This window comes from Lepisosteus platostomus, chromosome 11 (assembly GCF_059453375.1).
Source record: "Lepisosteus platostomus isolate fLepPlt1 chromosome 11, fLepPlt1.hap1, whole genome shotgun sequence".
NCBI classification, from domain to species: domain Eukaryota; kingdom Metazoa; phylum Chordata; class Actinopteri; order Semionotiformes; family Lepisosteidae; genus Lepisosteus; species Lepisosteus platostomus.
This window is the reverse complement of record NC_142621.1, coordinates 4734200-4749788: the sequence shown is the minus strand read 5'-3', so window position 1 is coordinate 4749788 and position 15589 is coordinate 4734200. Positions and strand designations below refer to the sequence as shown.

The following is a 15589-nucleotide window of genomic DNA, read 5'->3' as shown; positions in this document are numbered from 1 at the left end:
AATAGTAATCGCACTGGTAAGTAAAATATTAAATTTATAGGGTATGGCTTGTCTGATGTTACTCTGAACAGTATTTTCTTTAAAAGTACGTCTTTAAAACCCTAGGTTTAACGGACTAATAATAGAGGGGGGACTTATTTGTAATTGTCCGTTAAATCACGAATTAAGTTTTTTTTTTTCCCCCGGGCCCCACCAAAAAAAACAATATATATGCTATACTGAGTATACAGTGTATGCTTTGAATGTCTTTTGACTATGTTTGAACCATAGCAATCAAGGAAAATCCGTACTGTGCTTTTTTTAAAATCATAAATACACAAGCTCTTTATTTCATGTGCTGTAAATCTCCTGTTTAAAGTTCGCTGAAGCCTGCGAAACACGAACACCACCCATCGTGAGCAATTGGCCTACCGTAGCCCCGTATGAAAAGGTTACGGACCTTTTTCAGTTCACTTTGTCATTCGGCACTTATTTCGTTCTCTTTCGGTTCTCCTGGGCTGCGGTGCACAGGACACTAGACCAGTCAGCATAATAGTACAACACAAACACACGAGGAGGGGGACAGACAACCATTAGCAGCTACTGAGGTAGTATTGGTATACAAGTAAAAAAATAACCAATGTAATGAGGAGATAGATGCATGAATAAATGGGTATTTACAGTAGTATAAGTAGTAATGTGTAAATAAGCCTTCTGAACTACAGGGGTGGGGTGGAGGAGCAGGAGACAAGTGCAGAAAAGAGTAGTCATGATAGGACGCGACAGTGCAAACATTACAAGGCATCCAGTCAGTGAGACGGTGGCGATGGCACCGGCAGCGGGTGGTGGTGAGGCCGTGTGCTGTTTGGAATTCAGTCATCTAACAGCCTGCGGGGAAAAAGCTATTCCTGAGCTTGGTGGTGCTGCGATACCGTCTTCCAGAAGGCAGGGGTGTGAAGAGACTGAAAAGGGTGAAAGGGGGGTCTTTGATAATGATACGTGCTCTCCTGGCGTATTGTTAGCATCAGTGTATTTTTAAAAAAAATGTTCCCGTTAATAAATTTGCTAAAAGCATACGAAACACAAACGCCCATCGTGGAAAATTTGCCAGCTGTTATTGTAGGGAAACTCCGGTATTTCTGGTTTTACGGGGAAAAAAATCCCTGTAGCAGATTCTGTTGAAGCCCGAAGTCCGTTCTTGGAGTTACTGAGGATGTTGGGTGTCATTGACATTGGGAAAACGTTTACGGGGGGCCGTGCAAAATATATTATGCTTCAGGTCCCTTTATTTTGTGAGCTGAAATGCTAAATTAAGGAACCGTGTAGCTAAGTTGACAACGACGAGCTGTGAATGATCAGAGGTATAAGGGCCCTAAGCATCAAAGAAGAGTTTGGTGTTAATGAGCTGCTGATCGCCGAGTGGCCTGGACAGTAACTACCAGGGTAACTAACGCGCAGGCCGGGGTCCGCCTCAGAATGAGAAGACGGAGAGAGATGTCTTGAATGTCAAATGTAGACTCATTTAAAAAAAAAATGTTTTCATAGCATTATCATACAATATATGTGAGAGTCTGAGGCATCCACTCAACTCTTTTGTGAAAGTGAAACATCTAGGGATAAAATGTTAAAAAAATATTTGGTGCTGGGCACATCCTCGCGAAAATACATCCACAGTCTTTAGCCTGAATAATTTCAGTATCAGTATTGTGTGGATTGTGTCTTTGTGACATTTGTTTTCTAAACCATATGCAATAGGTATATAACATCTACTATAGGAATCAGACACTCCATTTACCCTATAGGTAGCACACAAAATCAGTTTAAATTCAAATGAGGACATCCCAGTGATAACTTTTGACTACACAAAGATTTTGGATATGCTTTTCAATTTTCTGTATGCAGGGATTATCTTTAAACTGCTGGACTAAAATGAACAATTCTTCCTTAACTGGATGCTGATGTTGAACAGTGTTGCCTGGTTAGCCTTGTATATGATATTTATACATGCTAAAGGAATGAAAGAAAGAAACACATTCCTAAATGTATTTACGTCTTTCATATGGCAGTACACATTAAACATATTTCAAATGAGCTTCTTTAAAAGTTTTCAGATGGGTTTGGTGGCTCATCAGGGGAATTCTGTACTTATTAAGTATATATATATAATTAAATAACAAGGAGGCAAACTTCAATCCTGGTAATGTGAACACAATGTTTTTTTTTTGTGTAAACATGTTTGGCCATTTTCAAAAGTCTGAATTCCCCTTTGGTTATCATCTTAAGTGCCCTTGATAGTTTCCAGCCACATGATGTGGTTTATTTTAATATACGGAAAAAAAAACAATTTCATCTCCATTTCAAGCCTTCAGAAAGAAAACAGTAAATAGACGTTCTGAGATGAATTAAAGCTTAAAAATTATGAATTGTGAACGTTAACCCCCCCAAAAAAATTCTGTGCCTTGCAGAAGTACTCAGACCTTTGCACAGATCTCACATTCTGCTTCTTTTTACTGTATATTGCAGTCTTTTGAAGTAGCAACTAATTTGTTACACTGCATACACAACCACCTCCACACTAGTCCACAGTTTGCCTGCAAGATAAAACTAAAAACTCTTCTTGAATCTCGTGTGGATTTTGTGACAAAGCCCTTAAGTGAGGCTCCAAGTATGTGGCAATAGATTTTGTGGCCATACAAGAAAGTGGTCTAAATGCAAGTCCTGCACAGTACAGCACTCGGGCAACACCATTCTGTCAAGCATTGGTGCTGTAGTTATGTTCTAGTTCTTACCAAGCTTATCAAGATGGGAACCTAGATGGAGCAAAGTATTGGGGGAAGCCTGCTTCAGGCACAAAGCTGGGACACAAAATTCAGCTTCCAACTGGACAGTGACCCAAAGAACAAGGCCACAGCTACTCTGGAGTGGCTTGAGAATAATTAAAACAAAATTGGTCCTGACCTGAATCCTATTGAGAATCTGTGGAAAGACTCGCACACTGCTGTGGGTGAGCAATCTTTAAGCAAGAACTTGGGCAAAACGTGTGCCAGACCTGTGTGAAAAGTTGGTAGAGACTTACCCTAAAATAATTGCAGCCAAAGGTGCTTCCACCAAATATTGAGATCACAGAGCTCGGCATCAACATATGTCAGTACTTGCTCTTTAGTTTTTGCCGATATTTACTGTAACATATCTCACCCCTAGGTTTCTTCAGTTTGAATGTTCAGGATTTGAATAAAATAGTAAGTATTGAGCTTTGAAAAATGTGCATGCACCATCTGGTTATTTCTCAGAATGGTACACCGTAGTAAGGGTCTGAAAACATTTGCAATGAACTGTATGCAAGAGGATGGAGGCTTTGTTTTTTTTTTCTAGTTTGAAAATGGAAATTAGGTGGTATTAAATGTATGCACATACTTCATTCTGTTGTGGTGAAGCACTGCACTCTATTTTTCAATGAAGAATTACAAAATGTAAATTATAACCTACAATCACGCACAGTGAGTGATTCTGGGCATTTCCTAAAACTAAGAATTACTTTTTTTAACCAATCCGAAAAGCATTGATCAAAGGCCAGCTTTGTTTTTTTTTCCTTTGTTTTCTAAGACTATAGTACATGGACTCTGACTTGAGAAACAAGTTATCTGTCCTAAACTAGAATTTCCTTTGAGATACCCGTCTGCTGTGCAGTGGAGTATATTATGTGGTCAACAATAAATCATTTAAATCATATTTTAAAATAAACGAAGACTTACTCAAAATTGTCAATTCAAAAATAAACAGCGTTAAGAGCTACTGTACAAAAGTACGTTTGAGGACAGGTGTTGACACACTGACTTACAAAGTCTTACATTGTCTGGAAAATCATTCCACAGCCTTGTCCTTGGATCCTCATACTGGGAACTGAAAGACGTCCCGAGTCCACAGGGAGTCAAACCGTATGAGCTATGAGCCCTTAAAGGTAAGCAAGGGTATTTTTAAATTTAATTCTGAAACCTACAAGGATTGCGTAGGAGATTTCCATATATGGAGACTATTTCGTAACATGTCGTGTTTTGTTGAAAGACGTCTATTCGTCCGATTATTTTAAATTCAGTAGTAAAATTTCTTGATCTATAAGCACTTTGCTCCTGAGCGGAAGGAAGTGAGATTACAAAAAAAACCCACTAGAGGGCAGTGTTTCTCAAGAAAGGGACAATATTCTATCCTGTTAGCGAAGATATATTGGTATCGCCACTTAGTGACCTCCTGTCTCTAATTTATCTCGGGTTTCTTTCCCAACAGAGAATAATTAAGTGTTCTTGCTGTATGGAACAATATTTAAAAGTAACAAACGAATTATCTCTTGTGCAATCTGTTTCATTGTTACAGTCGTAAAGGTTTTGCAAACTTTCCATTTATTCGGTACAATTTGGCTATTTTGAACAGGAGCAAGTTATTAATTTGCTGATCAAGAGTGTTTCTATAGCCTTTCTGTATCCAGCATGGGATTCAAGTTGGGGCTTACACTAATAAATACGTGTTTACAGCTATATCTGGAGTAAGAAAACTTATGTATTCAGGTGACGTATTTTGAGTGTTATGTGCTCCGTAATTTTCCACAGCGAAGAGTGTGCGTTTTTAACTACAACCAAAGCTACGTTAACTGGTTCCTCAGCAGCTGTGTGGGCCCATCCTTAAGCTAATATTTTTCATCAAAGTAAATCCTTCTCAAATCTTCAAGTGAGTCAAAGAAAAAAAAAACATTGATTCTGTTGTTGCATGATCATTTATTTCTTAAAAACTTGAAAATATATGAACAATTTAGAATAACTGCTTTAAACAAACTGTACATTTTATACACGCCAGGACTGATCTTTTGAGTATTTGCAAGATTGTTTAATAGGACCACATGTTATTCAAACGGGCCACCTGACTTTAGTTTCCCCACAATGTTTTAAAAGGGCTTTCGATTATACTTGGGCTGTGCACCAACCATTTGTGCCAAAATGCACAGTACCCGCAACGGAGAACGAAACAGCACAACATTTGGTTTTTTTTAAAAAAATGCGTTGAGAAAACATCACGGCAACAAAAAAAAAAAAAGCACCTTCTGAATTTCAGGATATAGTGACCCCAAATAGAGATATTTAAAATGCAGTGGAGAATTTAGAGACGAAGCAGTGAAGCATGGAGGGGGACAGCAACACTGGCAGAATGTGTGACATTAATTTAATTACACCAGGAAGCTCGTCTGTACAATACGCGTTTAAACCGCAGGGTCTTCACCCCTGATCCCACCGCTCATGTCTCCGTGTACACCGATGAAATCTGACTCAAACAGCGGTCAAAGCCGCCTACTTGAAAAAAGACGCTATCCTCTGGGCTCGGGGGGAAATCATGTCCATTTCCGACCGGCATTTCCTGGATCATACTGAAACCTGCGAAGGAGAATATTCGGAAGTCAGAACCACATAAGGAAGAACCGGTTCAGAGTCGCATGAAGTTGTCAGTGCTTTGGGTGTATTTCAGACCTTCTCATTTAAACCTCACTTCAAATCCGGTGACCTCGGTTGAAATTAGATCAGGCAAAAAGCGCGGTGCCGTTTTTATTTAGCCTAAACTCGATTTTAGTTTCTTTTCCATCAGTTTGTTTGAACTTAATTCATGTCCTTTTCGCATTTAAAAATGGGGAGCGCCGTACAATAGGTTCTGCATGGTACCTCCAGTCAGCTGGTAGCCGCGTTTTTAACCTGATGAAATGAACTCCATGCGGCTCAAAGTTTTTTTTTTTTTCAGGCCAAAAAGAAACTGTCAAGGTTTTCCGACTGCTTCACTATAGCTCTGCACAGGGGAAAAAAAAAACGGACAAAAGAACGAAATGACTTAAACACTTGGCACAGTTCAAGCTGCACATGTACAGTACTTGCTTTTGAAACCGGTCCTGTCTGTTGTGCTTATTGACAGAAAGGCCTGGTTGTAAATGGAGAGGCATCTCCACCCTCTCGGGTTTGAACAGCTGTCCTTGCACTATTTTGTTTTAAAGTTTATTTTCTTGTTTCAGCTGCCCTGGCTTTTTTTTTTCTCCTATAGGCAACTTTGTATGAGAGGACAGGCTTAGTAAATCTTCAACAGTTTCTGAACTTGATGGTCTTGACATTCGTAGAATACAGGAATCCACCTTGGGTTCCTGTTTGTTTTTCATTCCAATCACTGGATCGGGCAGCTAAAATTAGTGTCTTCCATATGCAAGCTAATATTTTGTCTTGTTGCCTGAAAGCAGTCGGAGGGCTGGCCACAGGCGGGTTATTGTATCGGATCACACAGGTTCTTTTACAGGCTCAGCAGTCAGGCTGTACAGAATCCACACTGAACAGCTGGTAGTGAGGTCAGGAAGTCCCAGGTTGCTCTGACACAGCTTAGTTTCTCTCTTCTGTTCCGAGTGATCAGTGCCTGCAACTGATAGACCGCAGAAGCTAACGGAACATTGATGGCGTTGAGTGCTGAATGCTCAACCAGGGTTTTGTCAAATTTGGGACAGGAGTGCGACATTATATGTGCACTGTGGGTTGGACAGAAAAGGCAGAGGACTTAGGAGTGAGTTACAATCTTAAGTAACAGCCTACTAAGCAAACTAAAACAGGTGGATGGATCTCCCTAAACCTGGTTTAAGAAATAAGAAGGCAGTGTTTCAAAAAGGGTTTCGCTCTACATATAATAAATAAATACTTTTTGGGTTACATGTCAGAACGAGAATTTAATTTGTGAAATATAGCAGTTTATATACCCCCAAAGAGTCGGTAGCGAGAAACAACATCCCTCACAAAAAAAAAACACTGCCAGAACAACATCTTGTTCTGGGCCGAAGAAGGAGTAACTTTGTACCAGCTCACCTGCGGAGCACGAGTGGGAGGAGGTCATGTGATACCCATTCTGTCGATGAGGATTAAAGCACTGGGCGTCCCCGGGTAAATGGACGTCACTGACAGATTGTTCCATTCTGTAATTGTCTCCATAATGGAAGGAACTCTGAAAGCTGCCTTGATAACCTGCAGCGAGAGAGAAAAGCATCACTGAATTTGGAAACCCCAACAGCAATAACTGCAATACAGAATATACATGAGCCTCTTTAACATCTTCAAATATGTACGCATGACAGAAGTGCCTCTTTTGACAAAGTAAAGCCCCGTTTTCCACAATTGTCACTGGTTCAGAAGCTGTGTATTCTCTGAGACCCGTTATTTAAGACTTCTTGCATTGCAGCGCAACAGTAGCAAACACTGGAAATTCACACTTCTGTACTGACTTTCGGGCATCTAAATCCTTAGTCGCATTCTGCTGTCTCCTGCTGAATCCGATATAAGGAATCATTTTGATGCATAATAGCCTCAATAATACATTCTTGAGATGTAGCACTGCATTTAGTGTTTTTTTTTCCAGTTTTCTGGCAAACCTTGTAAGCAGGGAAACATATGTAGAAATACTTTATAGTGAGCTACGCTGAGTTCTTTATTGTGGAAATGCCTTTCTGTCATTAATTTGCTTAATGTGTTGATCACGCTATGGTGGAATTGTCATTTATTCGTAAGAAATGTCTTAAATCCTTTGGAGTACATGTATTTAAAAAAAAACTGAGCTCGTTGGTAGAAAGTGGGCTGTCTGCAGCTATTTATTGACGAAGGCCAGAAAGGGACGGATTAAATGGTCATCCTCATAAAAGAAAGAGCACATTCATCAGCCCTGGTATGGAACTGTGACAATAAATTCTTAGACTGAACGAGCTCAGTGTAAACCTTTCTATCGCGTATCCTATGGTAAATAATGGACAAGTCTACTTCAGCATTATACCTGGCTTGCTGCATTCAGAGGAGATGAAAAAATATCCAGAGCAAACAGATTTGATTATAGTTATTAAGATTTTAAGTTTAAACGATCCTTTTGTTATGGGGAGACCACATTAATAAAAACAAGCATATTTCTGGGGGAAAAAGGGAAGTGGAGCTTAACTCATCAGGGACTGGGGTTTCCTGTGACAAAGTCTCTTTTGTACCACTTTCAGGGACAGCTTTCTATGAACATTTGTGTCCAAAAGGATAATAACTGTAAAGAACCTTCCTCTTGTGGTTTATCCAGTAATGTTTCGTTGACAATTATCTCAGCTAACCACTATTAGACTCAGTCATAAAGCTCTCAATAGCATGTGAAAAGAAGTCTCTAAAGTATGTTATTGCTATTATTTTATTAACGATTTATGATTGAGTTTTTTTTTAGTAATTCCCATTATGAACGCAGATGGATGTAATCAAAGTAATTACTTCAACCTGTTATTGTTAGGTTTAAGTGCACGTCCGTGTTTTTGTGTTCTTAAAATGTAAATGTTTGCATATGAAATGACTGGCTAGATCTGAGCTGTTTGGATAAAAGAGAAACAGAAGATTTCTCCCACAGTATGAGCTTCTTCTGTGTGTGCAATGATTTATATTTTGCACACAGCTGTAAATAAAATAGATTACTGGGCTTGATTAAAAACTTATTTGCAAAGGCTGTCCCAGACAATACCGCAAATTTCTTCATATATGTTTCTTTTCATATATCGAGAGGATTTATAACCTTGTATGCAGCGACTCAATCGTTCCAGAGCAGAGCTGTTTCTCCTTGTGTCCATTTAGCAGAGGACTGGGGATTTTGCTGTACAGTATTTGCACTGAGCTGCACATACTATCGTGTGAGACTCTGATTTTGAAACCAGCCCTGGCTTTGTCCCAGTTCTTTGTAATAAATGAAGTGACTTTGCTGCAGTTCAAGTAAATTGTTCCTCACAAGTCTATATATCCTTTTTTACAATGCAAAACTGGCAAAAAGATCTTCCTTCCCCCAGAAGATTGTCAAGACCAATAAAGCCCAAAAACTGGTGGTAAAATTGATTCTGTTTCCAAGGTAACTCTCTCGTCCTCTAAATATAATTCACGATCAGAACTGATTGGACCTCTCTTGCATCTAGTGCTGCACCTCATGTTTTAATTCGCATATTTGATGGTAATTTAACAAGAATCACATTGTTTTGCCTTTGTGAAAAAATAAAGGCCCTAGAAGGGGCCAGTGCATTGCTACTCTATCACAAACTGCTTTTCTTTAGGCTGGTAAGGGAATGAAGTACCAGCACATCAGAAAATAGTACTGTTGGAGTGTATGGGAGAATAATCCAGGTCAAGACCTGTGTGACAGGGAAAGAAAGTCCTATTCACACGTGTTTTAAGGGCATGAGATCATAATGAATGGCAGCCTGGTGGCACAGGGGTCAGCATTACTACCTAGCAGCGCTGGGGCCCTGGGTTCAGTTTGTGGGGTGCTTTCAGCATGTTGGCTTGTTCTCCCCATGTTCGTGTGGGTTTGTGCTAGATGCTGCAGTTTCCTCCCACAGCCCAAAGCCATAGTGGGGGAAACCCTGCTCCTAGAAAAACTGTCCCTAGCTGTGAGGGTGTCTGTGTCTCTCCCAGCCAGAGTCTATTGTGCTGGATAAAGCGGGTGGAAAAGGGAGGGTGGGATCATAATGGCCCCAAGGAGTACTCCCCATTGTCAAAATAGACATTCCCTGTTGTACCTTCATGGGCCGCTGGGTCATGGAAGTGGGTGTAGGGTTTGTGTTGAACAGGGAGCTGCTGATCATGGGGCAGTTGGGCCTGTGAGGACGAAGAGCTGTGCTTCTCCAGCGGAGTGGGGGGTGGCGCTACGCTCTTCATCGGGCTCAGGCCTGGAGAGAGGAGAGGAGTGGCGGCGAGCCTGCCAGGAGAAGAAAAGGGGAAAGTCACATGAACCCCTACGGAAAACTCGGCAAGATCCACCAGAATGTCACTTTGAGACGAATACTTTTCCCCCCAACGGATCTTTGGGTTTTCATAGTTCCACGCCATCGATGTTCTATGCAAATCACTCTTGGCAATACTTGTCTATGGAAGAGTGCATTACAGACCGATATCACTGCTAAATTCTGATTGCAGTTCAATACATAATACAACTCCATTACATTCACTGAATTAAATAACAGAACATATTGTACCCTTTTACAGAGGCAAGTGCATTATTTTGCATGCTGGTAGTAAAAAACTATCAATTCAAAATGGGAGATACTGAGCTCGAAGAGGCTACGTGTGAAAAAGACTTGGTTCTTGATGTTGACATCTTCAAAACAGCATGGGGAAGCGATAAAGAAGGCAAACAAATTGGTAGAATATGTGGTCAAAAGTGCAGAATTCAAATCATGGGATGTTGCATTAAAATTGTACGACACATTAGTAAGGTCTTGTTAAGAACAGTGTACAACCTATTAGTTCCCACTTTATAGAAATGTTGCTGCTCTGGATTCGGCTCAATGAAGAGCAACCAGTTCTACTCCAGGACTTAAAGTAATTCAACCCTGACAGGCTGAAAGTATTCAAAATTGTTGACAAAGTCAGTGCAGCAGCTACCCCCCTTTCAGAGGAGATTCTGACCTGGAGGCGTTCAGTCATGATCCCACAGCTCTGCACCACTGACTCCTCAGCCAAGCACAGACCTGTGGTTCCTCTCGTACCGAGCTGGATTATTATTGCAACAGCACATCATCAATAGGGTAAAGAATACACCGATTCATGAACCAGAGGACACAAGCTACCCAGCCATGTTGTGGAAGCCAGTACCCTGACTTTGTCGAAGAAACCGCAAAGTAAATTAAAATAAAAAAAACACTAGAAGAGATCAATCGGATCAATAAGATTGAAAGGAGGCCCCCCACCTGAGTGACACACAGCAGATCAGGTGGAGGAGAGTGAAACTGCTTCGCTAATTGAATTAAGGGGGAACATTTAGGGAGGAATTTAGCCAAGACCCCCAAGGCTAGTACTCCTATTGAAAAGTGTGATCAAATAGTCGGGATCTGAAACAACTCACTTGAAAGATGCCACTTCCTTCAGCACAAGATCCCTGGTCCTCATACTGGGGCATTTCAAATTTCTTGTACCATAGGTTGTGGGTTCTTTGGTTGAACTCTTGGAGGGGATACCACTGATGACAGGGAAGAGTGTGGGTGTTCGTGTTTTGAAAGATGTTTAACTAAAATGCATAACTGATATCCACAGATCCCTTTAAGGTAGCATTTGACCTGCTCCACAGGCCACTACTCAGTAGCGGACTGAAAAGCAACACGAGCGTATTACATTACACTGTACTATCATTGTTGACTCCCAAGTACTGCACAGTGTGATATTATCCAAAAGCATTATTGAGTTACAACTACAGAGCACTGCAGGATAGACCAATCTCTCTCTCAAGTTTCAGCTACAAAATGACACGGTGTAGACTGATGTATCAATACCAAAATTATACAGTTCATATACTGAAACAATCATGAACTGAATCAAAACTGCAATATATTACAGCCCAATACTACTACACAACTTCAGTTCCCAATCTGTGGTCTAAAGACCTTTGTGGCTCTGTGTGAAAGAAGGCATACAGCAAGAAAAAGCGTAGATAAACCAAACCCAATCAAAATTCAATCAATAAATTCACCCAGATCTTAATATCTCATTACTACCAGCAGTGCAATTATTTTTAGTTTTTTTATAAATTAGATGTTATGTAGCTTCTTATATCAAATTCCTACATTACAGTATTCCTTACTAACACTACAACAGATTGTTATTCTAAGGTAATAAGATGCTGTAGACTACAGTACTGGATTCAAGCTACAGACCGACACAGAACCACATCTAAGTAAAATCTACAAAACAGCATATTATACATCAGTGCAATACTTCACTGCAGCTGAAATAAAAGGTAGACAAATATGACCACTGTTTATGTCTATAGTGCGTTATAGATCATTAATGAAGTCCACCTAAATACATTTGGTGACTAACATCACTGATGAATTATTACTGAAAAGTACTGCATTGCAGACCAATGTCATTACTAAATTTCAATTTCAAATTTCAATAAATTAAATATCATTGCTGAATGCCACCAGCATAATACAACATAACATGATATAATACTGTATACAGGATCTGTGAGGTTTCAACAGGGCTGAAATTGTTAAAGTGTAGTTCCTCTATTTGGATGTATTTGCTAATCTAATCATTTAACCGCATACTAATCTTTTTTTGTTTTACCCACTTTTTAACTATAAAACAGAATAATTAAAGCCCTATTGCTCTGGCAGTCCCTTAACAGTACATTTGGATTTGTGATCTCCCTACGTCCCCAAGATTCAGTACTTCAGAAGTTCAGAGGGCTTGTAAATCTCTTACGACAGGCAGCAGCTACAGTAAATGTTGCAACAGGACTAGTTTAGATATAAAATTTATAAAACAAGTGGAAACTACATGGAAGTGCATTCACAGCTGAGAACAAAAGTCATTTCTTTACATAAAGGCTTGTGGAACAAGCTACATGACCATGTTGTTGAAGCTGGAACCCTGTCCTCTCTCAAGAAACAGCTGGATGAGATCTTTGGATCAATTCACTGCTATCCATCAATCCAGATGGGCTGCATGGCCTGCTCTTGTTTGCAACCCTTCTTCAAATATGGTTCCCTTGGTGAACTGGTGCACAGATGCCTCAGTGTTTATAAACACTACCTGGTTTGGAAGGAAAGCGCCAGAGGGGTCTGAGCGATTTTACTGAACAATGTTGTTAGAATCTGTTAGAGGCAAAGAGGTTGAATAAATGAACAATGTCAATTTTTGCATGCAAAACAGAATTCATCACAGCACTGCCAGAAAAAGAATCTTACTAGATTGTTTTGGACAATCTAATTTTTCTTCCAGTATGCAGAGGAGGGATGTACAGTCACCTGCGGTTTGATGAGGTTTATTCTCTAATTGACCCGCCTGCTCTGAGCCCCTGTCACTGTGATGACTATTATATGGAGGCAGTGTCACTGTGGTGTCCAGGAACACACAAAGGTTCTTGATAAGAGTTGCCATTTGGTACCCACATAATTACAGTATGTGCAGATATTTAAACAAGATTACAGTTTTGACACTATAATCATAATAATCTTTCTGGAACTGATATGAAGGTGAGAATAAGGATTAGAATCTGTGCACATACAGTATTTTAGTTACAGTAATCCACAAGTGTGTCAACAAAAAACAAACCGCTCAATGAAATGGTGGGCTCCACAGGTGAGTGTACATAGCAAACCTAGGATACACAATAGAGGTTGACTTGTATTCAGGGACTCTCCTGATGCTGTGATCTTCAAAGCCTTAGTGACTCTATTGATGTCATTGGATTTGGAAGATAACATTACCGTCTTTATTCTCTATGGAATGTTGCAGCTTATTCCTTTTAATTGCTTGGAAACCACAGAGGATGCATCTTGCATTCATTTCCGTTGTGATGCCTAACAGACAGCTGATTTCAAAGGAGCTGTCATGCTCTTTGAAAAGAATGACATTGATTTGCATTGTAAGTGTATATGGTATCAACAAGTTCCATTGATTGTCGGCTCAGGGGGCTACATTTCCCTGTGAATGAATGTTTTAGTTTTTCTATGATGGCACAAGCAGCTAAGGTGGGATCCTAGTGACTTTCTGCACAAGACTGTAAATACAGACAGCACTTGTCACTCATATATTTTGCAGCTGTTAAGTGCAAGATACAAACAGCTGACAGAGTGCACATATTGCAGGTCTTATTTTATTAAGAAATCTGGAGAATTCGTTGATTTAGCGAAACCGTTCTTACATCTGATATTCCACATCGAGAAACCAAATTTTATATTTAACCTCCCGTGTTTTAGAGAAAAGGGAAACAAAATAAGAAAAGGGAACCTCTTTGGGTTTTCTAACAAAATATTTATTGTATCTACCAGATGGGTTATTTAATCCATTAGAAGAGTCATAAAAAGCAGGAATTTTACATGGCTGAGTAAATACCACAACCTTTGATCTTCTAACATTAGTGCAATTCTTTTTACTATTGTGATAGTGGATTCCAAGCAGTAAACATTCCAATATATTATAATTATTTGTATCATTGTTTTTAATTCTTTGGTAACTTAGAGTACATGAAGAGAAAGCACCAGGTGTATAAAGAACAAAACTCATTCCAAATGGTGTTATATGAACAAAAGGAATTCTTGTTTTGGAACAGTGTGCAATCCATTATTGAGACCCACACACTGATTATGACTGTGATTATGATATTTTGTATTCAGAATTCAAGATTGTTGGAATCCTAAAGTTAGTCTAAGGAGCCACATAAAAAAAGTGTCAATGTCACCTTTATCTTAAATAAGAAAAGATGCACAACAGGTCATAAAACATTGGGGAAATGCCTATCTTTGGATTTAAATTTGATTTACAAATGCTTAGATAACTAAATGGAGTGCCATTAGGAATCTGTATTAGGACCACTGCAGATCCTAACTTTCATCAATTATATAAATTCTGGTATAGTTAGTAAACTAGTCAGGATTGCGGGCGATATCAGATTAGGATATCATTGATGAACCAGCAAGTGAAATTGAAAAAAAAAAAGAGATTAAATTCAAGACTGGGCAAACACCTGGCAGATGATGTTTAATGCAGCATGCAGGAAATACAGAAAACTAAGCTTGTACAGGCTATTTATGAAAAAGACTTTCTTCACTTATGTTGATACATCACTTATGTCTTCTAAACAATGTGAGGAAGCAAAAGAAAAAGATTAAATATTAGCACACATAGTTAACAGCATATAACTTAAATCAAAGGATGTTAAAATTGTACAATGCAGTCGTAAGACTACATTTAAAAATATTGTCTCCGTATTTTTGTCACTATGTTCTAAAACATTATTGCTGCTCTAGGAGCACTTCAAAGAAGAGCAACCAGACATTCCAGGGCCTCAGGAAATCTTCTACACTGACAGGCTGAACATTTCTGAACCTTTGAACCTTTTTATTCTTGAACAGGGAAGACTACAAGAGGAACTGACACAAATATTCCAAATCATTCGAGGACATTGACAAGTCAACCCAGCGGACTTCAGAATCAATGAGCCACTGAATGTTGTTGTGGGAGTATGGGACCAGCTACCCAGCCATGCTGCTGAAAGTGATAACCTGGCTTCTTTCAAGAGCTGGCTGAAGGAAAGTCTCCGATAATGTAGCTTGACTAATGACCAAGTGAACTGGACAGTGCAAATGGTTTCTAATGGTTTTAACAAAACAGACGTTTCAGCAACCATTACATCAAAGTTCCTATAATCAGCCCTACTCATTGTCATTCTTCAAACAGTTAACAGTGTGCTTCTTATAACTACAATTACCTGCTTAGTAACTGCTCAACACTACACAGCTTTTTAAACTGAATTTAAAAAAACATTCTTAAGGCATGAAACCTCCTGTCTAAACTAGGGCATAGTACACCACTACAAACTTCTCAAGAAACTGTCTGCAAGTAGCAAAACATATCATCGTCAGTTTAACATCTATCAGGACAACACTTATTCAGCAGCGATCACCACATATTTCTAAACCTGTGCCCAAACAGCGAGAAAACCTCAAGCTTGCTTTAAAATGCTACTATGGGGCATAGACCTTATACACAGTGTCAGTATGCCTCTGTAGTCTTCATTTCAAATAAAAGTGAATATTGCTAATCCA

At 39.4% G+C, this 15589-nt stretch overlaps 1 protein-coding gene and 1 long non-coding RNA gene across 3 annotated transcripts in view; one reads left to right on the top strand and one right to left on the bottom strand.

Annotated features, from left to right (window-relative positions):
* Positions 1 to 15589, top strand: part of LOC148651833 (uncharacterized) — a 17254-nt gene extending 1665 nt beyond the window's left edge. Inside the window, exons 2-3 of the long non-coding RNA XR_015925177.1 lie at positions 3852 to 3937; positions 14897 to 15589. This is a non-coding gene — a long non-coding RNA (uncharacterized LOC148651833). The remainder of the gene's footprint in view (positions 1 to 3851; positions 3938 to 14896) is intronic.
* glis1a (GLIS family zinc finger 1a) overlaps positions 4726 to 15589 on the bottom strand; it is a 96425-nt gene continuing 85561 nt past the window's right edge. For both annotated transcript variants that reach the window (XM_088598043.1, XM_088598042.1), the window contains exons 9-11: positions 9557 to 9735; positions 6849 to 7004; positions 4726 to 5396 (exon numbers count right to left, since the gene is read on the bottom strand). In XM_088598043.1, coding sequence (XP_088454169.1) covers positions 5260 to 5396; positions 6849 to 7004; positions 9557 to 9735 — 472 coding nt within the window. In that variant the 3' untranslated portion in view covers positions 4726 to 5259. The remainder of the gene's footprint in view (positions 5397 to 6848; positions 7005 to 9556; positions 9736 to 15589) is intronic.